The 25,015-nt window shown below is 38.8% G+C and overlaps 1 protein-coding gene across 3 annotated transcripts in view; it reads right to left on the bottom strand.

Moving 5' to 3' along the window:
• The window catches only part of TES (testin LIM domain protein), a 57,942-nt gene extending 47,009 nt beyond the window's left edge, over positions 1 to 10,933 (bottom strand). The window contains exon 1 of one of the 3 annotated variants that reach the window (XM_086396728.1): positions 10,213 to 10,933. Coding sequence is in view for 1 of the 3 variants with exons in the window: in XM_086396727.1 (XP_086252853.1) it covers positions 10,742 to 10,768 (27 nt within the window). In the remaining 2 variants the exon portion in view is untranslated. Of the gene's footprint in view, positions 1 to 9,995 lie in introns of all 3 variants that reach the window. The other 2 variants (XM_086396727.1, XM_086396729.1) reach the window with 2 other exon arrangements.
• Between the last annotated feature and the right edge of the window lie 14,082 nt (positions 10,934 to 25,015).

The raw sequence follows: 25,015 nt of genomic DNA, 5'->3' as shown, positions 1-25,015 counted from the left end.
TGCAGAAATAGTGATGCTGGCAATTCAGATATGCCAAAGAGAAAACTTAAAGTGATTCCTTTAAGTGAAAGGAAAGGTCATTCCTTTAAGTGAAAGGAAAGGATATTTCTCCACTTAGCAGCAAAAAATTATATGCTGATGCTACTAAGATCTATGGTAGGAAGAAATCTTCTATTCATGAAATTGTAAAGAAGGAAAAACAAATTCATGTTAGTGTTGCTGTTGCACCTCAAACTGCAGAAATTATAGCCACACAGTACGTGCTAATTGCCTAGTTAAGATGGAAAAGGCATTAAACTCATGGGTGGGAGACATAAGCAGAAACATATTCTAGTTGGTGGTAACATGTGGCACCAGAAAACATGAAGCCCACATGAAGACTTCAGCAAGGGATCCCCTAAAATGACTTATACCATTTAGTGCTTCCCAGGTGGCACTAGTGGTAAACAACCTGCATGCCACTGCAGGAGACAAAGAGACACGGGTTTGATCCCTGAGACAGGAAGATCCCCTGAAGAAGGACATGGCAACCCACTCCAGTATTCTTGCGTGGAGAATCCCATGGACAGAGGAGCCTGGCAGCCTACAGTCCATAGGGTTGCAAAGAGTCGGATACGACTGAAGCAACTTAGCAAGCACACATGCAAAGGATGGTTACAAATATTTGGGAATAGGTTTGGACAGAAAAATATAAAAATTACTGCAGAGACTGGGTATGCCATTGAATAAGCCACAGCTCCATTTCTGGTAGCAATGAGGAAGTTAATTAAGGAGAGAAATCATATCAACAAAACTTTTACTATAGTATATAGTTATGATTTTTCTATTTTTAGTTCTTGTTGTTAATCTCTTACTGTGCCTAATTTATAAATTAAATTTCATCATCAGTTCAGTTCAGTCACTCAGTCATGTCCGACTCTTTGTGACCCCATGAATTGCAGCACGCCAGGCCTCCCTGTCCATCACCAACTCCAGGAGTTTACCCAAACTCACGTCCATCGAGTCAGTGATGCCATCCAGCCATCTCATTCTCTGTTGTCCCCTTCTCCTCCTGCCCCCAATCCCTCCCAGCATCAGATTCTTTTCCAATGAGTCAACTCTTTGCATGAGGTGGCCAGAGTACTGGAGTTTCAGCTTTAGCATCATTCCTTCCAAAGAAATCCCAGGGCTGATCTCCTTCAGAATGGACTGCTTGGATCTCCTTGCAGTCCAAGGGACTCTCAAGAGTCTTCTCCAACACCACGGTTCCAAAGCATCAATTCTTCGGCGCTCAGCCTTCTTCATAGACCAACTCTCACATCCATACATGACCACAGGAAAAGCCATAGCCTTGACTAGACGGACCTTTGTTGGCAAAGTAATGTCTCTGCTTTTGAATATGCTATCTAGGTTGGTCATAACTTTCCTTCCAAGGAGTAAGTGTCTTTTAATTTCATGGCTGCAGTCACCATCTGCAGTGATTTTGGAGCCCAGAAAAATAAAATCTGACACTGTTTCCACTGTTTCCCCATCTATTTCCCATGAAGTGATGGGACCAGATGCCATGATCTTCGTTTTCTGAATGTTGAGTTTTAAGCCAACTTTTTCACTCTCCTCTTTCACTTTCATCAAGAGGCTTTTGAGTTCCTCTTCACTTTCTGCCATAAGGGTGGTGTCGTCTGCATATCTGAGGTTATTGATATTTCTCCCGGCAATCTTGATTCCAGCTTGTGCTTCTTCCAGCCCAATGTTTCTCATGATGTACTCTGCATAGAAGTTAAATAAGCAGGGTGACAACATACAGCCTTGATTTACTCCTTTTCCTATTTGGAATCATTCTGTTGTTCCATGTCCAGTTCTAATGTTGCTTCCTGACCTGCATAAATGTTTTTCAAGCGGCAGGTCAGGTGGTCTGGTATTCCCATCTCTTTCAGAATTTTCCAGTTTATTGTGATAGGCATGTGTATATAGGAAAAAACCGTATATATAGGGTTTGGTACTATCTGGGGTTTCAGGCATCCACTGGGGGTCTTGGAACATATTCTCCACTGATAAGGGTAGAGAATGGTAGTCGTAGTTGTCTGTATTCCTATTGCAGTGCTACAAAGTGTGCAGTCTGCAAACTTTTGGTTACCAGTTTGTGATGGAACATACAAAGAAACTGAAAGAAATTAGAATTGTTAAGCACTTTGACAGTATGTCTAGTATATTTCTTAAACTGGCCTCATTTTTATCTTTTTTTTTTCTTTTAGTAACTCGTTTTTATTGTGTTTTAAAAAGTATTGGCCTGGGACAGATTCGGAGTTTTGAAAAAATGGTTCCTCAACACAGATATTTTGAGCAACACTGCATTATAGCACTGATGTCATTCTATCCAGCACTGTAGTTAATTCACATCTTGCCCACTAGCTAGCCTGCCTACCTTCCTTCTTTGATCCACCACAGATGACATCATGGAATTTTGGGGGATACAAGCTCAACAGATGATACTGATAGAAAAGGAATTTAGATTCTGTAGTTTTACATCTAAATTGAAATTTTAATATCCTCTATGAAAAACAAATGGTGACTTTGTTTTGTTTAACCCTCAATTATTTGTATTGTATGCCAGTATCCCATAATGGAAATATATTCTTTACCTTCACTTTGTGACTCATTTTATCAAGACTTCCATGATATTACACTCATAAAAAGAAAAATACACCTAATATTTGCATTGTCATTTTGCAATGAAACATGATATCACTTTATCTTTAAACAAAACAGGGGTAATAAGTTCATGGTGGCAATAGACATTAACGGACTCAGCACCAAGGATCTGTGCTAGGCTTTCAGCCTCTTTTTTTGCTAGGCTCACTGTTTTAGATACGAAGCTATGTAACCAACAGATGCCCTGAAACCCCTTCTTAAAATTTGTATGGTGGTCAGAATGTCACTGTAATAAAGACAGACTGAAGCACAGGTGATTTGAGGATGATCCGGCCTCATCCAGAGTTTAATTATATTTACATAGTGGTAGCCTGGCTGTTGCTTGGCAGATGTGCTCTTGGCAGTCCTCAAACTGCCTGGCTTCTCCTACAGTCCCTCCCTCAAGCCATACTCAAACCCAAGCAGTCCAACATTGTTGACTAGCCAAGGATAAGAGAAACCGGCAATCCTAAACAATGCTTTTCTCCTTTGTTGAATATGACCAAAATAAAAGCAGTGATACCTACAATCAACCAATTTTTATAGCTAAATACTACAGAAACATGAAATACTTCCATAGCAGTCCCCAGATTATACCTAGTGAGTTTCTTTAGGTAGGTTCTTTCTTCTATCACCTTCTGTTCTTTCTTATAGTTTTTGTAACTGGCAATGAACAGTGATTATAATGGTTGAGAAGAAAAAAGAAAGAAAAATAGTTAAAAAGTCATTTTAGAATCACAGCTTGAACTTGCATTAGAAAATTATAGTCATGCATATTAATTCTTCTAATTTCCTATTATTTAAGTAGGGAGTTAGGTAGATCAGGTACTTGGAAAAAAAATAAGTGAAACTATTTTAAATATGACCACAGCTTTTTTATAGGAGAATCAAAGACTGGAGCTGGATAGCTGAAAAACATAACCTCTAAATTTAATCCTCTAATAACAGTGCTTAAGGCACATTTTAATCCACGGATTTTACTCAAAGATCAAATACAAATTTATCAATTTTCAAATTAATTTTTCCTTAAAATCTTGAAAATTTGAGGTTCTAAAACTCATTTTCAATTTGGTTAGTCTTTTCTCTATTTTCTTATCATTAAAAAAGTTATTTCATAATTCATATAATAATCTCTAAACATCACTACTTTGTAAAAAGCAAAATAATTTCCTGTATGTATTATATATCAATGATCTAATAAATGGATTTTTAAAAGTCCTTCTTTCAGGTACCATGACAGTAGTTACCAAACAAAAATTAGTAATGATTGTAAACAGGAAATGCAATACAGGAATGACCCTTGAAGCGCATTTGTAATCAGGAAAAAGACAGTTTGTGTATCTATAGGTGTAACACTGTAAATATTTTAGCTTTATCTGATTATAAGCTTCTTCACATTCTAATACATATAAGCTGCTTTCTCATTTTTCATTTGACATTACTTAAGACAAATAATCACTCCTAAGTACAAAGCTTGCAAAGCCAGGAACAAATGCCAAGAATCACCACTAAAATAGGACATTGTGTTACAAATCTAGTGTACTCTTGACCTGTAAAGAGTTCACTAAGGGATATAATCCCATTTGTACTTACTTTCTATCATTTATTTTGTCATTTTTTTTTTCTCTATCCTTTCTCTCAATAGTGTAAGTTCTGTAATACAAGGTATCTTGTCTTTTTGTTCATACTATACCCCCAGGGTTTAGAAAAATGTTTTGCACATAAACTACTCACATAGTTTTTAAATGAATCATCTTATTTTAGGAGAGATAACTTTTAAAGACAATAAAAGCTCCATTATTTTTCATTTTCCTGTAATTAAGTACCATCGAGAGTGATATACATCATGACTAGGCTTATTTGCCTCATGCTAATAAAGCAATTTATATGCCTTTGAAGCTGTAAACTAAAGAGTTAAATGAATTAAACTTAATGTTTTCAAATACCCCACAAATATTTAAAAGGCAAACTAATTAAGTAAAAACAAGCTGAAAAAACAGCTAAGATCTATGAAAAAAATTTTCATTTTCTCATGGACTCCATAAGAATATATAACATTTATATACAGGCCATTTCACTGAAAATCATATATATTTATATATTCTTGGCTTGTATGATTTTTAAGCACTGTGGAACATTATTATATTTGGTAAACTACTGATATTTTTCCAAAGTCAAAAAGAGTAACTGGGTTTGAAGAAATCTTAGAAATCACTTGGCTCCCCTATTGATTTTTATAGATAAGGAAATTGATATCCAGAGTGGCCAAGATCACAAAGACTACAGTGGACCCAGATCTGCTAATTCTCAGCCCAGAGCGAATTTAAAACATCATACTGATAAACAGACATGAGAAAGCTAATATACCACAGAAGATCTTTCTGTATACTACTGCGCTTTACCTATACTGGGTACTTATTGATCTTTTCTAATTTCTGAACACACTGTAGTGATTTGGTGTGTAAAAAAACATATTCAAATTAGCATGGGGCAAACTATATCCCTACTTCTGGCTTTCAGAAAAAGAACATAGGAAGTAATACTCTTTCATCAATTTATCATTTTCTTTCTACTAAATAGACCCCTCAGACTAATTCTGTGGTCCATGATGTTAATTCCAGGCTCACAAGACTGGTACCCTACTGGAGTTCAGTGAGTGCCTCGTTAAATAGTTCATTTTGGTGTTTCCTACTGCTTCTCAATAGATCTTATTGTATGAACAATTCTCCTAACATTGAACTTTTTGTTTTTAACTGCTCTATTCTAAGCTGCATGATCTGCCATTCCAGTGGCACTTAGAGTACTTTGTGCCTAGGAGAAAAAGAGGTGTAGCCTACCATGTTATGTGTAAGGCGTACTATCAACTCTGGGGTTCAGCAGGTAGAACAGATTGTTCTACAGGCCAACCATGAGTACCTGTATACAATTCCAGATGTCACTAGTTGAAAGACAAAGAGCCAAAAGCAGGGTTGCTATTGTTCAGAACCATATTAAGTAGCTAGAAGGCAGCACTATAACTGCTCCCAACAAAACCTGGGAATTCTAGAAGATATGGTCCAGAACGTTATTGGAACTTATGGAATTTCTTTGACTGTAAAATCTCCCAGAAGTTACTTTTCATGATATTTGTACTTATTTAGACTTTGTTTCCATGCAAAAAATGTCAAAGGCAACTTACACTAAAGGCATACATATGACCATGGGTAAAGTATAAACTAACTACAGGAAACCAGTAGAGTGGTAATTTTATTGGAACAGAAACCATTTCTCCAATATAATTCCTTTAAACAAATAAAAATGCTTAAATGCATCTTAGGTTTTTTTCTATTAGGGTACTTCATTCAACATATATGCAGTGATCAGAGCAAAAGTATCAGAGGACTCAGGCTAGGTGACATAATGGAAGTCACGTGGATTATGAAGACCATGGTGCAAGATCACAGTTACGTTCTGCCAGTTTCAGATCAACCTATCTAAGCCTGAGTTTTCTTATCCTTAAAATGAAGCTAGTCTGCTTCATAAATTGCTTTGAACAGAAAACAAAATAACTATACAAGTATAAATAGGATATGAATTTCCCTCAAGAAGCTTGCAATCTAGTTAAGAGAAAGACTATAATCTAGAGGGAGAAAGTAATGAGTTTGCTAAGAGTTATGATAAGATGCTTTGGGAATATAGAAGAAAGAGATTTTCCATCTAGCTGGTAACAAGAAGAAGTACACATTGGATGTATATGTTTGCTATGGTTAGGAAATAAAAATTATTTTGTTTCAAAAAAAAAAAAAGGAGGGTGATGTGTGTGTTGGGGGAAAAAGGGGGCATGTAGGGTGAGGAGTGTGTCTTGGATTAGTAATATTTAGTATTATTGAAGGTGAGCTAGCAAAGTCAAGGAGAAAGGTGATGGTACACAGCTTGACAGCCAGTGGAGACATAAACCCCTAATTCAACTTCACAGGACAGGACTAAGGAAGAAAATCAACAGAAAACCTACTACAGTTCTATTCAAACCAATATTCAAAGCAAGTTAGAAAAAGTGACTTTTCATATCTAATTAATGTAATGACTCACACTATGGCTTAAAAGAGATAAAAGCCCTGCTAAGGAACACTTTATTCTATACTTGTTCTGAGAGAGTAACTGCCTCTAAGGTAAAGCCCTGGAAGCCCTCCCATTACCCCAAGTCTTGCCAATGATTCTCAGGCAAGAATGGCTTCAAGCAGAGAATTCAAGTGTAGATTTGAACCTCCAGGTCACCATTTACTTGTCTTTTCCACTTCAGTCAGGGACCACCCTAAGAGAAAAGGTTCATTCTAATTTCTAATGGAAATAATCTTTGTGGTTCAGTTATCTTTCCAACTGCAATCACATGGTTTCACTTTGATTTTTCAGCAATGACAGAAGCTTTCAGAACATGTTTGGATGCTGAGAAACAAGATGTTTTAGTGACTTTGTAATCTTTAAAATCTCATCTTTTTAAAATTAAAGAAACAAAGAAAAGGGTCCTACAGAAAAAATACACAAGACATCAGGAAGGATCAAAAGATGGAGGTTAGAAAGGAGGCAAACAATGAATAAAGTGTAATATTAAAAGCTCTTTTGCAATTCCAGGCAGCCTAAGGGAAATTACTATAGTTCTCTTTCTCTCTGGTATGTTTTTAAAGAGAAAAAAGTGATTCTCAGGGGAGCTGCTGCTAAGTTCCTTTAGTCGTGTCCAACTGTGCGATCCCATAGATGGCAGCCCACCAGGCTCCCCCATCCCTGGGATTCTCCAGGCAAGAACACTGGAGTGGGTTGCCATTTCCTTCTCCTCTCAGGGGAGAGTAACACAGAAAGGAAAGAGGAAAACATCTGGCTGTGGGCCATGATTTAGCATTCACCATAAAATGAGACTCTGTTTCTGTTTCTCAAAGGTCATTGTTTTTTCCAAGCAGACACAGGCTCTACTTACATGAAGTCAATTATAATAAAGAGACACAAGACATAAGGAAGAGATCTAGACAAGTAACTCCAAAGAAAGGGCAAAGATGTAAAAATCAAATTCTACTCTAAAATATTATTAAAACAAAACTCTGTATAACCAAACTAGCTCTCACTTCCTAGCAACAGCTCACTTATCTCAAACAAAATACAATATAGTAAAATCTAGTTATAAAAATTCCTTGCCTTTCTGATGGTGTATTTTAACCGGTAATTAATCCAAATTTATGCCAATGATAGACACCCAAGTTCTCCTTTTAAAAACAAAGAATCTTATAATAACATCATCCACCTAGGTGGATGTGAAATGAAGACAACCCTCTAATTCTTTTTACATGAAATGTTAATGGGAAAGTAACATTTGTCATCTGCCTGGAGAAAATTTCTTATGAAAACAACAGTAAAAAGGTTTTAAAAGGAAAAAAATGCCATGCATCTTAAAACAGAAGTCGAATTTAGTTTTACTTAAATGGCTGTGCCTTTATTTCAACTTTCAGCTATGATTTTTAAAAGGTATATTCAAACCATCAGTTTTCTTGCATATCCAAGTCAAAAAGAAGGGAGACCTGAAAAGTATCCTAGATACCAAAACAGGGTAAGAAGACTCATAAGATCAAAGATGATATTGTAATGTTTCCTTCTCATGTGTTAGAAAACAATTTCTAAAGGGAATGCAAGTTTCTTTTTGAAATTATGAAATGTATTCCTGGGACCTCTAAATTATTTGTACTGGGAAACACTCTGTCAAATACACAGAACATTAATCTGTCAAGGATCCTACCTAGACACAGAGAGGGTATGTTGGCAATCAGATTGGACATCTTTGGGATCTTTTACTTTCCAATTTACTAGTTGAGGACTTTGCCCTGAGAATCACCAGTGATGACAAGGTAGTGAAACAGGATTTGTTACTGTCATGGTATTGTCTGTAAAAGTTTTAAATTTATGGAATCCTTTTTCTTCGGGTGGGGGGAGGGGGGGAGGAGGATTAGAGAGAAGGATAAGATTCTCGGTTGAAAAGATAACCTTTTAAAGTAAAGGGAAGATGCATCCATATATCAAGATGATTATTTACGATAATCCACATTCTGAAACTAAGGAAACTGTGTATAAATAATGTCTGGATTTTTCCCTTGCTAGCACATATAATTCTTAACTCTGGACTTTCTCCCTCAGAATTACTTCTCGTCCCAAATAATTTCAAAATCACTTTTGAATGTTACTTGTGTGTGTGTTTTTTTTTTCCTCCTTTTAAATAGAGGGTGTTTTGTTTTGTTTTTTTCCTGGAGCAGTTTTAGGTTCACAGCAAAATTTAGCAGAAGATACAGCATTCCCATATATCTCCTATCCCCTTTCAGACCACCCCCCCACCCCCACCGCTTTATCAATATCCCACATCAAAGTGGTACATTTGCTACAATTGATGAATTTACACTGGCACATCATCATCCCCCAAAGTCCATAGTTTATTTTAGGGTGCACTCTTTGTGTTTATTCTGTGGGTTTTGACAAATATATGACAGGTATTCACAATTACAGTAACACAGAATGGTTTCACCCACTCATCCCTCCTTTCCAAAGAATCTGGGCATTTAAAAAGTCCTTTTTGAAGCACTGTGTTTAATCATAGACAAGATCCCCCCACAAAAAATTTTAGACAAGTACTAAATTACCCACTGTTTCCCACAAGAAAAACAAAATAAGCAAAGCGTTCATCAACAGAAGGCTAATTAAGGGGCAAACAAAATGCTTTCCTAGTAGCAAGCAAGATTAACAAAAAATCAATTTGCTTTTAGTGTCATCTAAAAGCAAAGAAAAGAATAAGAAACCAAACTATAAGACAACAGAATTCAATCACTGTACTCTCAGAATTTACGTTTTCCTGTTCTTGAATTCCCTTTTGGATGCTGAGTCTAGTCACAAAGGGCAAACATTTTTTTTTCCCCCACTGCAGGCTTTTTATTTTTCAACAGCCTCCTAACCTAACCTAATATTTTGCACTTGCATATATTTTCAAAAATCCAACTGTGGGCATGAAACAGAACTCATGCTTAGGCCAGAAACCTTGTCTTTAGAAGATGAAGTAATGGCAATGCTGATAACCCACAATGAGCAAGAGAAGAAAATTAGGTTCTCTATTTTTCCCCCCTTTACTCTCAGCAGAACTTCCTTCCTTATTTGATAAGGAGCAACATTTCCTTCTCCAAGGAGCAACTAGCTTAATCAATTCCCTGGAATGAGACGACCTTTCACACAGAACGTTACACTGGAATGTGACATCAGCATTCCCTCTGAGTCACAGTCTGGTCCCCACCCTTTTCTCCCAGGAAACCTGAGTCTCCTAAACTCACGGAGCGGCTCAGGTAGGGCCATGGGTCCTGAAGCCCGGAGGGCAGCCAGTCAGGAAACGTCTCCTGGAGCTAAACCACCGCTGACAATCGTCCTTTGGGACTAGTTGCCAAAGAAGGAGAACATTTTCTTTGGAAGACGAATGCAGTGCTTTGGAAGTCAAGTAATGAATGACCAAAGAGAGACCAAAAAAAAAAAAAAACCAACCCAAAACTTCACCTTTCACGCCATCACCAGCCGCTGCTGCGAAGGAAGGACGTTAAATCAACGCTCACTCTAGACAGCCTCTTGACTGCCAAGCTGGGAAGGGAGGAGGTCTGAGCTGTCAAAAGTCTCATCAGTGACCCCAAACCACAAAGGCTTAATAAAGTTCAGCTTCCTGAGACAGGAAGAAGTAGTGTCATGGTTTCGCCCGAACTCGCCCTAAGCTCATCCTTTTCTTCTAGGGAGGCACAGGCCCAGCCAAAACATCTTAAGAAAAAGTTTCAAACACCTCCAACCGTTGGACTTGATTAGACAGGGAGAAATGTCCCGCGCCCGCCCTCGCGCGCGACTCTCAGTCGCTCCTGGGTTTCAGGAGTTAGTAGGGCCAGCGGACACCCCTCTACCCGAAGGACCGGGTACTGGGGCCCCGGGCGCCGGAGATCCCGACACCGCTCGAGCCTGACGGCCCTTGCGCCCCACCAGCCACTGATAGCCAGGGGGCGGCGCCCCGCGCAGGTGAAGCGGCTGCTGCCAGCCACCCTACCTTCTTCACTTTGGCCTCCAAATCCATGTCTATGTGTCAGAGGGGGTTTCTCCTCCTGGCGGGGATATCACGCCCAGGATCGCCTGGCGTCTGGCACCGCTGCGGGTACTGGAGGAGATGTGCCGGGACACCGGCACCACCGCCGCAGCCACTTGCCCGGCACGGTCAAACTTCCGCCGCCCAGTCGGCTGCAGCCGGCCTGCGGCGGGGACCGGGAACAAAGAGGGCCAAGCAGCCAATGACAGCCGGGCCCCTCCGGGCAGCCGCCAATCACTGAGCGCCGCACGCACCTTCGCTGCCGAGCGCAGCGCCAGCAAGGTGAGGGGCGGGGCCGCGTTCGGGGCGGTACCCTGCGGAGCTCAATTGGGTAGCCGGGAGTTCGTCTCTGAGGCTCCGCTGGGCGTCCTCACTACCTCCTCCCAAAGAATTGGAGCCCAGGCTGCCTCCAGCTGAAATGAGGAAGAGCCTTTTCCATTCAGTCAGCTTGTACCTGTTTTGCTTGGGACTTTAAATATGAATTCAGAGCAAAGAAAAAGACAAGTTGTGGGGATTGTTAGGGATCTTCGTGATGGGCATTGCACTCTATAATTGCACTCTATAATTTCACTGTTGAGTTGTGGAAAAGGCACTTGGCTAAATACTTTTCTCCAATATCCCAAGCACTGGCAGGAAACCTTATCTCAGACAGCCAATGAAGATGGTTATATGGGTTGTCTGAGGATTTGATAGTTCAAAAATGAGGATAATGTGAACCACTAAAGAGATAACTTACACCATTCCTTTGGAAGAAGAGGCTTGCCCGTTGTCCCTGTTGTGTGAAAAGATGTGAGGCTCCTCATGTGCTCATGCTTAGATGAAGCAGTATCATAGGCATAACAAGCAGCGCTTCAGCTCTAGATTTGGATCCATATCATGGCCTCCTTCAGGAGCAACTGCAATGAATACTATTGCCTTGGTGGACCTGAAAGGAATTCTAGGGATTATTGAGTATAACTTTCTCATTTTGCAGGAAACTGAGGACCCCAGAGGTATAGGGACCTGCCCAATTTCTTAGTCTCTTGGGAACAGAGCTAAAGCTCATGAGTCTTTAAACAGTGTCTTCAGCTTGTTTGGGATGGAAAAAAACAACCTTTTGACTAATTAAAAGAGAGGAGTCTTTTTTTTCCCCTCTGTTCATGGTAATGATAGAAAATTATAATGATTAGATAGCAAGTGACCACCTAATCTGCATCTACTTTTAAAAGGGAAAAAGTCCCAAATCATATAGCTATTTAGGTTCACATTTCTCTCCCCTTTGGTGGTGGTGGTGGTGGTGGTTTAGTCTCTCAGTCATGTTTGATTCTTGCAACCCCATGGACTGTAGCCTGCCAGGCTCCTCTGTCCATGGGATTCTCCAGGTAAGAATACTGGAGGGGGTTGCCATTTCCTTCTCCAGAGGATCTTCGCGACCCAGGAATCGAACCCAGGTTTCCTGCACTGCAGGCAGATTCTTTACCAACCAAGCTACAAGGGAAGTCCTCTATCCCCTTTACCTTTTGAAATATGGTAACTGTAAAAAACCCAAATTCATTTTAGCTAACGTTTTGAACCCTTAGGACCTTCCCCTGGACAGTCCCCTGGTGTCCCCTGCCTTTTGTTTGTAGAAGAACATTAACTTCCTAGGCTTTTTCCAAGTCCCCAAAAGCAAATTTAATCAGTTATATGAGAAATTGCAAAAACAAAGGAAAACAGTCAAATGAAACTAAATAATAATAGTTTGGCTGTAAAGTAAAGCCAGGGGCCTTTAGTTTCTTCCTTCAGTGCTATAGATAGTATCCTGAGCCATATCCTTGTACTGGTTTTATAGAAACCAGCCCCCACCCCAACCAGATGAACCACCAACATGTAGGCCCCAGACCAGTTGCAATTAAGAAGGTTGATGATTGGGATTCCTGAAATAGCATGCTGTTACTTCACCACCGACAAGTCAGAGAATTGTGCACAAGCTGGTCAGGCATCCTACAACCCATACCCCAAATGCTGCCTTTAAAAACCCTCCCCTAAAAACCATTGGGGAGTTTTAGTGTTTTGAGCATTAGTTGCTTGTCCTCCTTGCTTGATGCCTTCACAATAAACACTACAGTTTGCTTCACCACAGCCTGGTGTCAGCAGCTTAGCTTTGTCTCATATTGGATGGGCAGACCCAAATTCAGTTCAGTAACAAACGGAGCACTGATTTATGATGTGATGTTTTTCTTATTCTATTAATAAACTAAAAATGGAATGACCAAGATGGTCATGAATTTTTCTTCTCACTCAGTTTAATTAAAACTTTTCCAAGCCATTTTCCCAAACCATGCTACAATGTTTGGGCTCCTGCAAAGTTTACCCAATGTAAACTCCAGTGAATATGAGGTTTAGTTATGACAAGGCAATTTGGTCTCTTTCAGGGAGCTTAACAGATGGAAAATGTCCAGTGAAACAGTTTAAATAAGGCATCAAACAATGTTGTAACATAAATTTTGGGCTTATTTTGTGAAATTTGAGAAACAAATACTAAAGAAAATATCTGCTGCTGCTGCTGCTGCTAAGTCGCTTCAGTCGTGTCCGTCTCTGTGTGACCCCAGCCCACCAGACTCCCCCGTCCCTGCGTTTCTCCAGGCAAGAACACTTTGGAAACATTTTTTAGCATCATATTCTGCCCTTCTCTCTCTCTTCCCTCCCAAACCTTCTAGCATCACTTTGTGTATCATTTGCTAGTTGAAATTAAGTGATATCTACCTGGAAACATTACTGTGCCAATTATATACAAGGTAACATTGAGGTAGATAAGTTTTAGGTTAGGAGGATTAGATTCCGATTTCTTATTAGCTGTTCAAGTGTTACGTTAAAGAGATACTAAGGAATTAGAACTGGCACTGTTTGATGACAAGATGTAATTGATGACAGAAAAATGAGTAGAAGATAACACACATGTTGCTGGCTTGCTTATTTTTGTAGGTGGTTCTGGAAAAAGGAAAATATAGGCTATGTTTAGTTGTGTTTTCCTGGGAGTGGGATGAGGACAAAGGGTACAGTTTTTAATTCATTAGGTTTGAGGTTGGGATACTGAAGTATCCAAATATTAATCTTGGAGATGAGAACTGGGGTGGAATGGTGATTAAGTGTCAATATCTTACATAGATAAATAATTGAAAGCCATGGATGGAAATGATCAGCATGGGATATAGCAAAATAAGAGAGCATATCAATGACCTCAATTGAGCAAAGTTGAGCAAGAAAAGCACAGAAAGGAAATAAAGGTTAGTTAGTAAGGAAAAAAAAAATTAGAGTTCCCAACAAACTCTTAAGAGAAGAAATTCAAGAAGGAATTCATCAACAATGTCCAGCTATAGAAAAGGGTCAAATTCTCATTGAATTTAACAGAAAGTAAACTTGGGGAGTAAAAGCTGTATCCCATGTCAAATAGGCTATAGGACAAACTGAGGCAGCAACGTAGAGAGTTAAAGGAGTAACCAGTGATTTTAAGGAAGTAGAAAATACTGGAATTGAGTGATTGACTTGAAGGGAGGAAGGATGAGCATTCCTAGGAGTCACTCTTAGGGATCTAATTTGGTGACTTGTACGGTGGCTGTAAATCTCTCCTTTCCCACCTTAAGATGAGTTTCGTTTGTATGTAATGATTTTGCAAGGCCAATTGGATCTGAGTTTGGCAGTCAAAAGAGACATCTGGGATGGAGATACAGATGACTGGTTATAAATACACAGGCACAAACATCTACATATACACATGTACGTATAAACACACACACACTCAGCATACCAGAACACTAGGAAAATGAAACACCAATAGGAAAGTTTTCTACACCAGGTAAGGTAAATTTCCAAGATAAAGATGACTGTACCTGTCTCCTCAATTATTAATGTAGTCCCAGGTGGCCTCTTTAGCAAATGTTCATAATTTATTAACACTTGTTAGAGGAACTCCTGTGCTACTGACTTAGCTATTATTGCTCATTAGCAGCTTGTATGGATTACACATTGTTCTATGGGGAGACAAACATTTTTTCAGAGCAAATTATTACCTGTAAAAATTTTTTTAGTTGACCAAACACTGGTGTTTGGCTAGGGAAATAATGAATGATTCACATGATAAGTTTATATTATTTTTTTCTAACAGTAAACAATCAATGTTATAGGAACAAAATAGAAAATAGAATGGTATATAGATTGTGCTCACAACTGTGCAAAAATATCATGCACAGAAAAGAAACATGAGGAAAATTCATAAAATGTTAGCAGAGGTTTGTCTCTGATTGATAGGTCCATGGGGATTCCTTCTTTCCTTTAAAAAATATTCCATGATGATCATGGCATATTTCTTAATGGAAAAACCTTATCTAAAAATATATTATTCAAAGCATTTTAGGAAGATGGGGCAGCGGCAGTATAATTTTTCAACCTGCCTGAAAAATCTACATTAAAAAGAAAAAAAACAAAAAACTGATCAACTGGTTAGCAAAACCAAAAGCCATGGACAGCCTTTACAATAAAATTGGCAAGGTATCTCCATAAATCCAAAAACACAACAGATAAGGACAAGCCAACAAAAGCCACAAGACATGCATGTATAAAAAATTCTGTCAGGGGAGGGAGAGAAGCAATAAGTTGGTGTCTGACAGACACCAGGAAAATTCAAGATGTTCTCCTCCAGATATCCATTTTAAAACACTTCAGGCCAAATTTCAAACAGCAGCTGAAACAGTGAAATGTGACTGAAGGAGCTGAATTAATCTCACCCCGTGATATCTCATGACTCACCCACTAGGACTTCTTTCTAAGACAGGGTCCCACAATAAGAAACTTTGTCAAGGGAAATCAGAATAAGTAGGTTGGGGCAGAAGAGACAGTGGAAAGTGAAAGGCTAGAGGAGCTCTCTCCAATGTAGTAGCCAGTAACCACATGTAGTTATTTAAAATTTAATTAATTAGGTTAACTAAAATCCATTAAAACTTAAAATTTGACTTCTCAGTCATACTAGCCATATTTCAAGTGCTCAACAGCCGGAAAGGGAAATGGAGTCAGGAAATCTCCAAAATCTTGTTGTATTTGTTAGCGCTTCATAAAAACAAGGGAGGATGGAGCTCTCTGAAGTTGGACACAATTTTCTAAACTCTGCATCATCGTATAAGTTTAGGAAAATTAATGTCACATAATAATGGGTAACAGTAAGTTATTAAGGTCAAATCCAATACAAACTTATAAGAAAAGAGAGCAAACGGAGCAGAATAACTTCCCTACAGAAAGATGTGTCCACAAAACAGAGCAAAAGTGTGTTACTTGAAAACAAATTAAAGACATCAAAAAGTTAATGCATGTCATGAAAGGATCATACAAATCAGAATTAGAAAAACTCATAACTGAGGTAATAGAATTCAGGAAAGAATTAGAAATGAAGAAAATAATATTACATAGATGAAGGCTAAACTAAAAAGGATACTATGGCAAAAAACCGATAATGCCTACAAACAACGGATAGTAAAAATTCTTCTTTCTAAAAAATCGAAAAGTGATGACATATGTATACCTATGCTGATTCATGCTGATGTGTGGGAAAAACCAAAACGATATTGTAAAGCAATTATCCTTCAATTAAACATAAATAAAAAATTTAAAAAGTAATGAAGACAAATATAAAGTATTCTAGAGAAAGTATCAAATATTAAAAAGGTGATGAGATCAAGTACATGGATGATAGAAGTCTCTGAAGATGAAAACCAAAGGAACAAACGCTGAAAAATGGTGACTCAAGAAAACTTTCTGAAATTACAAAAATGATATGAAACTAGATATTGAAAGATCATATTGCTTACCTGAGAATATATTGACTCAAAATAACCAACACAAAACATAGTCTAGTAAAGTTACTGGACTTTGAAGAATAGGAAAGAAAATCCTTTGGGTATTCAGCTTTAGGAAGGGATGTGACTTAAAAGGGGAAGACAATTGTATTAACAGTGCGCTTTTGCTTTAGCAATTCTCTAGATCAGAAGAGGATAGAGTAACATTTTAAGCTATTCAAGAAAGACAATGTAAACCAAGGATTTTATATGAAGTAACTTTCAAGTTAAAGGGCAAAGACTTTTATAAACATAGAATTTAGGAAATACAGTTCTTATGAGCCCTTCCTGAAGAATCTTCACTTGGCTGTTTTCTCTGTATCTCTGTCTAAATCTCTCATCTCTCTCTCATGAAGATGCCAGTCGTTGGATTTAAGGCCAACCCCAATGAGGTATGGGGTTTCCCAGGTGGCACTAGTGATAAAGAACCCACCTGCCAATGCAGGAGGCTTAAGAGACGTGGGTTTGGTCCCTGGGTCGGGAAAATCCCCTGGAGGAGGGCATGGCAACTCACTCCAGTATTCCTCCCTGGAAAATCCCATAAGCAGAGGAGCCTGGCGGGCTATAGTCCATGGGATGGCAAAGAGTTGGCCACAACTGAAGCAACTTAGCATGCACACTAATCTGATATGACTTCATCTTAATGAATTATGTCTATTAAAAACTCTATTTCCAAATAAGTTTATATTCTGAGGTTCTGGGTGGATATGAATTTTTTTTTGGGGGGGGGACATGATATAACCCATTACAGTAGGAGAACAAAAGCAACATAGTCACAATAAAACTGTTACTAGGAAAAAGCAGAAGCAATCAGTGGCCTTTCTTCCACACTCAACACTATATCTTGCAGAATTGAGAATATAAGCACTAAATTTACTGTCAGTGGCGTTAGTTCCTTTGTCTTCTACTTTAGAGGCACTGGATTATTACTTCTGGAAAACTCTTCCTTATCCATTGTTCCCTAAAATGAATTCTAGAAAGGCATTGATTGAGGATTTCCTTCTGGAAAGCTGTGCTAGCATAAGAGCAGAGTTTTGGAGGACTGAGATGTTTGGGATAAAACAACACCTTTTGCCAAGCTTGAGACTTAAGAATATGCCTGCCATTTTTATTTCAGGGAAACTTTAAATCGGCATCTCTCAACCATTAAACCAATGACATTTTATGTGTGTGCTAAGTTGCTTCAGTTGTGTCCGACTCTCTGTGACCCTACGGACTGTAGCCTGCCAGGCTCTTCAGTCCATGGGATTCTCCAGGCAAGAATACTGGAGTGGATTGCCATGCCTTCCTCCAGGGGATTTTCCTGACCCAAGGATCAAACCCCAGCCTCCTGTGTCTCTTGCATTGGCAGACAGTTTCTTTACCACTAGTGCCACCTGGGAAACCCAAATAAATTCCAGTTGATGGCTTTCAGAAGGTTGGCCTGTGATGAAAGAAGATTGAGAAGACTTCATGTCTCAGGTACTGTGTGCTAAGAAAAGTCAAAGTGCTAGTTATGTCTGACTGTCTCTCAACCATGAGACCAATGACATTTTGAGCCAGATAATTACTTGTTGCAGGGGGCTGTCCTGTGTATTATAGAATGTTAAATACCATTCCTGGCTTTAACCCACTAGATGCCAGTGGCATCCCTCCCCACTTGTGACAACCAAAAATATCTCCAGACATTGTCAGATGTGTTCTGTGGAGCAAAATTATCCCCAGTTAAGAACCACTCAGCTTTAAAAGATTCCAGAAGTCTACTATCTATTTTTGGGTAACAAACCACCCTAAAACTTAATAGCTTTAAACAACAAGAACAACAACTTTATTTTGCTCACAAATCTGCAGTTTGAGCAGGAAAGGCCAGAGTCCCCCGTCTCCACCGCATGCACGATCAGCTGAGATGACTGAATGCTACATGACATGCTGCAAGATGGCTTTACACAACAGGCACGTTAGTGCTGGCTCTCAGCTGGGACCTCAGTGATGTTTGTGGGTGGGGGAAGGCCTCGGTTCCTCTCCAGCTAGGGCTTCTATGAGCTGCTTGGGCTTCTTTACAGCTTGGTGGCTGGGTTTCAAAAGCAAGTGTTCCAAGAGAGTTAGGCAGAATTCATGGCATTTTTTTATGTTCTGGCTATGGAAGTCATAATAGTAGTACCACTTCTATCATGCTCTGTTGTTTGAGATAATAATAAACATCTTCTCAGTTTTAAGGGAAAGAGACATAGACCCCACCTTGATGAGAAGAGTATAAAAATCACAATTTAAGAAGAGTATATAAAGTAGGAGATATAGTTGCAATCTTCTTTGGAAAATATAATCTTCTACCATCTACCCTTTGTCACAAAAACTCACCTTCCTTCACATGCCAAATATAACTATGTCGTTCTCTCAGATCTTCAGGTCTCCTTAGTACAAAGTCTGGTCTCTGTCATCCACACCAAGTCCAGATGTGGATGATACTCCTCAAGTGCAGCTATTTGGTTACAGCTCCTTGAGTACAATTCCTCTTGATCTGAAAAACTCTGAACTAAAGAAACAAGATACCTGTGCCTCACACATACTTAGTGTATAGTGGGAGAGTCCTGGAATACCTGCTGTAGACGACCCCCTTCAATAATGTGTAAAACAGGCGGCACATAACAACCACTGTTCCATAGCAATTCTGAAATCTGGCCAGGACCATGTTGTGACTTCCTTGATTGGCACTCATTTCTGTTCCTTGGCAATTGTTCTTCATGGATCTTGACTCCACTCTGGAATCTTGGCTTTGCTTTCTGATGCATTCTTCTTTTTCTACCAAGAGCACATCATGTTTGCATTCGAATCATTTTCTCAACCTGCTTCCTGAATGCAAAAAATAGGAGTCCAAAGGCCTTTTAGCATTTTGTACTGACTTTTCCCTTTCAGTTCAAGCTTTTATAATTATTTGAAAAACCATTTGTGTTTCTTATGTGCCAATGTGTAATATATTCTGTTAAGCCAAAGCCACATCCACAGACTTCTCTGATAGTATCATTTCTTTATCTTGTCCTTCCAGTGTGAAATTTCCATGAGATATTATATTTAGTATTCTTAGAAACACTTTAAAATGCAGATGATATCTGAGGCACACCCTTAAGAACCTCAGGGGGCCCTCCATCTGTCTAAAGACTATATATGAGTCAATCTATTAAATCTCTTTGCTGTCTTAACAAAGACTGTTATATACCACCCCAGGTTTGGTATTTACCAAGAAGCCATTTCTCAATACTTAATTTAAAAATTGTTAGACATATGGAAATGTTGGTTATGTGAAACAGTTTTACTTTTGAACCCAGAAAGTACCAGTCCCTTTTTTATTTAACAATGCATTTCATTCTTTAGTTCATCTCTCTTCTCACATTTTACCATAGAGAGTAAAAAGAAGCCAAGTGGCACTTTCAATATTCTCCAGTTATCCAGTTCTAGCTGTTTTCTGTTTTATACATTACTAGAGACAACAGTCTTGGCAAATTTTCTACCACTACGTAACAACTGCTTTCTTTCCTCCAGTTTCTATTAACACTTTCATACTTTCCTTTAAAAACTCACTGACGGCCTTCTTTAGCTTTAGATAACTGTTGCCTGGAATCCCTTTAGACTTTCAAATAGTATACTTAGGCCCTTGAGTTTCTTCTCACTTCTTCCCAAAGCCAGTGTAAGATGTTTTAGATTTTTTTTTGTGTGAGGGGTAGGGCAGGGAAGGAGGCAGGACCCTACTTCCAGTGCCTGAAGTCGGCTGCCTAAAAAAGCCATTTTAGTAGGGTTAGAAACTATGTGGATCAAGAATTTGGAGAGAGCATAGTGGGGAAGTCTTGTTCCATGATTTCTGGGACTTAAGCTGGAAGTCTTAAAAGCTAAGGATGACAAAACATTTGGGGAACAAAATTCTCTGGAGATGTCTTCACATGTATGATTAATGATAGATATTGACCAGCACTAAGAGCAAGAACATCTGAATATGGCCTCTCTATGATTTCTTTCTTTCTTTTTTTTTTTTTGGCCTGGGTTAGTTTGAACTTCCTTACAGCATGGTAGCTGAATTCCAAGGTCCCCGAGAGCAAGGTGGAAGTGCTGGGCATCTTTCTGAACTAGCCTCACGCTCAGTAGAGGGTTAACTCAATGGATATCAGTTGTTCAAACCCTGCAAATTCCAAATATAAAATTGGCTTTAATTGTCACCTAGGAGATAACCTCTAAACTTTTGGAGTATCCTGCCTCAGAAAAATGCATTTATCTATCTGGAGACTTAAGATGTACTAGATAGTTTAAAAATGTGACTCATGGGCTGTGCTGTATCAGTTTGACCTCTTGGGTGGCTATAGACTGAGTAACCAAGGTCAGTCACACAGACACCCATGCCTATGTAGAACAGTAGACACCAAGGTTCAGGTGAGTTTCTCTGGCTAGAAATATTTCCTGAATATTGTCACACATCATTACTGGGAGAATTAAGTGCTGTCCTTGTAACTCCACTGAAAGAAGAAAACTAGAAACTCATGTCTCTCCTGGATTCTGCCCTGTGTGTCTTTTTCCTTTGCTGAAATTAATCTATATCTTTTCACTGTAATGAATCATACATGAGTTTAACAGTTTTTCTGAGTTACGTGAGTCTTTCTACTAAATCATTGAACCTGAGAGTGGTCTTGGGGACCACACACATAGGAAAGGCTTCTTTGCTGAAAGACTTGAAACCTGGGGTTGTCTCAATGGTTAGGGTTAGAATAACCTGAAGGTGCTTCACTGTCTAGTTGATGATGGCTGGTGATTAGGATTATCAGCAAAAACATCTACAAATGATCTCTCCATGTGTTCTTTCAGCATAGGTTAATTTGAACTTCTTCACATGTGGTAGCTGGGTTCCAAGAATAAACATCCCAAAAGATCAAGGTGGAAGTGATTAACATTTTTTCTAAACTAGCCTCATAAGTCTCATGGCATCAATTTCACTAAATTCTGTTGATCAATGTAGTTACAAAGGTCCCCTCAAGATCATGGTGTCATAGACTTTACTGTGCAATAGGAAAGATGTAAATATCACACAGTAAGAATGTGGCATGGAAAATATTATTATGGTCATCTTTGGATACAATCTGCCCCCCTTTTCAAGTGAAATCTTTCCATCTCTAGCCTTAAGCCATAGATTTGATCTCTGAGCAACAAGTTTGGTTTTCTGTCTACCCCTCTAACCTCAATTTAATTGCCTGCTCTAGGCCACTATCCTCAAACAGCCAGAGATAATAGAAAGCTTCAGCTTGCCACAGGACTGATTCCAGGTTACTGCATCTTGAAATGAGGCTTTTGGAGAGGAGCCTAACAGCGAGGACACAGATCATTTGGTGAGTCACGTGGGATAAAATCTTCCCCATTTCTCTGATTCCTCCTGAAAGCACCTCTCTAAGCCAACACACTACGTTCAGTATGAGACAGAGTGTTCATCTTTGTATGAGCAGAATATGTGCTTTTTTGACCTGCTGCTTTGGATTTTTGGCAACAGGTAGAAAGTACTTCTCTTAACAACACTGACACTGTTGGTTGGTACCAAGGGATCCTTTCTTCTTTCTGATGCTCCAGCTTTGGATCCTAGCTTATCTCTGTCTTGTAGTTTATGTAGACTGCAAGATGTCACCCACACCCTCCAATACCCTGACATTTGTTTTGGAATTCTTTTAAGTAACAGCCTTGGTGTGCATGGCCTGTGTCCTAATAGAAAACTGGAAAGAAATTTAACTAACTTTCTTAATATCATTTTCAATGGATTGTATCTCACCATTGTCTCCCTTCACCAATAGAATCATATATTAAGGCCTTTCCTTTGCAATACCCCATTTTCCAGATAGTAGTTTCTCAATGTCTTGCCATTGTCTAGGTAGCATAGGACAGAAACATAATTTGAACTAGTTTAACCCAATTGGGTTTATTGACTTCATTAGAATTCTTTCTCTCCCTTGTAGTATTTCAAATTCATTCCCTTACAAATGGCAACCCACTCCAGTACTCTTGCCTGGAAAATTCCATGGATGGAGGAGCCTGGTAGGCTACAGTCCATGGGGTCGCAAACAGTCAGACATGACTGAGCGACTTCAATGTCGCTTACAAAGCTTCTTCATGTTACCAGTGACAAAGCAACAGATAATTCCAGTTCACATCTTTCATAACCAAGTAAAATAAGACTCTTCTTTACAAGTTTAATTTTGAAAAATTCTGGAAATGATCTATGGCCAATCAAGTTTTTTTTTTCTTATTAAACTAAGGAGTCACAAGATGTTATTATCTATTTAAGTCCCTTATAATCTTAAGGGAAATACTGGCACAATCATTTTTCAATTCTAGGGAATTTTTTCTTTCTTTTTGTTGTTTTGATAGCAAGAACTCCATCCCTATTTCACCAAAATTTAGTAAGATTTACTTTTAACCTAAACCTAGAGCATTGAGTAATCCCTCTTGAATTGCTGGATGAATTTAGACATGATGTAAAAAGCAGAAAGCAAAGCTATTATCTGTTTCTTCCACAAGTCAGTGTTAAACATTAATAATAATGCTAAATGCTCACTACTTTCCTAGGCAAAAAAGGAAAATGTGATGTAAAAGATAGGGGTGTAAAATAAAAGCATGAGACATTAGAGCATTGGAGTTTATTGAAGTCATTGGCTAGGAATCCCTGTGTTTCTTGCAATGGAGAATTTTACATCATTTTTAGAATAAATATTTCCTTGTGGGCAAATGCAGTGAGGACTGACTGGTATTTGTGGAATTATTGTCTATGGCAGCATGTTCCCTGGGTAGAATGATACCTTTTAGGAATAAGTACTGAGGGCTTTTTAAAGTTTTGCTCATCAGCAGGAACAAAAAACCATGAGCACTGCCATAGACTAAATGCTTGCATCCCCCCAAAATTCATGTTGAAATCTAACCTCCAATGTGGTAATAGTAAGAGGTGGGACCTTTGGGAAGTGATTAGGTCATGATGGTAGAACTCTCATAAATGGGATTAATGTCCTTATAAAAGAGGGTTTCTCAAATGACAGTGGTAAAGAATCTGCCTGCCAGTGCAAGAGAGAAAGGCAACACGGGTTTGATCTCTGGGTCAGAAGAGCCCCTGGAGGAGGAAATGGCAACCCGCTCCAGTATTCTTGCCTGGGAAATTCCATGGACAGAAGAGCCTGGCAGGCTAACAGGGTCGCGAAGAGTTGGACATAACTGAGTACACACTCGTTATAGAAGAGACCCAAGGGAGCTCCTTTGCCCTTGAGCAATGTGAGGACACAGGGAGGAGTAGGTTCTCACCAGACACCTAATCTGCTAGTACCTTGGTCTTGAATTTCCCAGCCTCTGGAACTATGAGAAATAAATACGTGCTGTATAAGCCACCAAGTTATGGTATTTTTTAAGACAAGTATCACGAAAAATTAAACAAATACTATTGTCTTACATTTTTCTAACTATTTTAGCAGTTTATTTCCTAAATAATGTAATTATAGCTTTTCTAGAAAAGTGTTTAAGCACAGAAAAAGACAAATTGGCTTGTATGTCAGACAGTACTATGTGCGATTCCTAAATGGCTCAAAGCTCACAGGCATTTTAATTCTATCAATATTTAAATTATAACACAACACCTTGCCTTAATGGACTATTATCACTTAATAGTAAAATCATGATTTTGCCTTATAGAAAAGCATCCTTCTATCTATTATATTGTCGTTTAATAAATTTTCTTACCTTAAGAATGTACATAGATCTCATTTTTTAAACATTTCCTGAGAGCTCAATATGTTATTGCTAATGGAAATGTACTTTTAAGATTGTCTCTTAACTGTAGTATAAATATGAGCCTCTGGTAAGCCTCAGTGTGAACATAAGATATTAATTTATTTTTCATAAGTTTAATCAGTCCTAAAAAGGGATGACTCCAGCTTATTGGTGACTATTTTAGTGCAGTACTTGCAGTAATAGCAGGGTAAGGAGGAAAATCAATTACAGTTCTGAAAGAGATGTAGATTTTGTTCACTTAAAACTCAGACTTCTAATCCCTGGGCAAAAACCTAGCCTGGAATGAATTCTAAAAGGCATTTGCTTCTACCATAAGAGGATGTAGGCACTCCTAGACGCCTATCATTTAAACAAAAGGATTAGTCAAAAGTGATGTGAGAGATAACACCAAATAAGGCCAACATGTTCTTTTTGAATGCATGAAAAGGAAACTGCAATAAAATTTCCACCATTTCTCATTTCTCATCTGTTTTTGATAGGTCATAAAAGGCCTTCCCTGGTGGCTCAGACAGTAAAGAATCCACCTGCAATGCAGGAGACCTGGGTTCAGTCCCTGGGTAGGGAAGATCCCCTGGAGAAGGGCATGGCAATCCACTCTGGTATTCCTGCCTAGAAAATCCCC

The sequence above is a fragment of the Bos grunniens genome, chromosome 4 (genome assembly GCF_055505025.1).
Source record: "Bos grunniens cultivar Pamir isolate PY7600 chromosome 4, Bosgru_T2T1.0, whole genome shotgun sequence".
Classification (NCBI taxonomy): Eukaryota; Metazoa; Chordata; class Mammalia; order Artiodactyla; family Bovidae; genus Bos; species Bos grunniens.
This window is presented reverse-complemented; position numbering and strand designations above follow the sequence as displayed.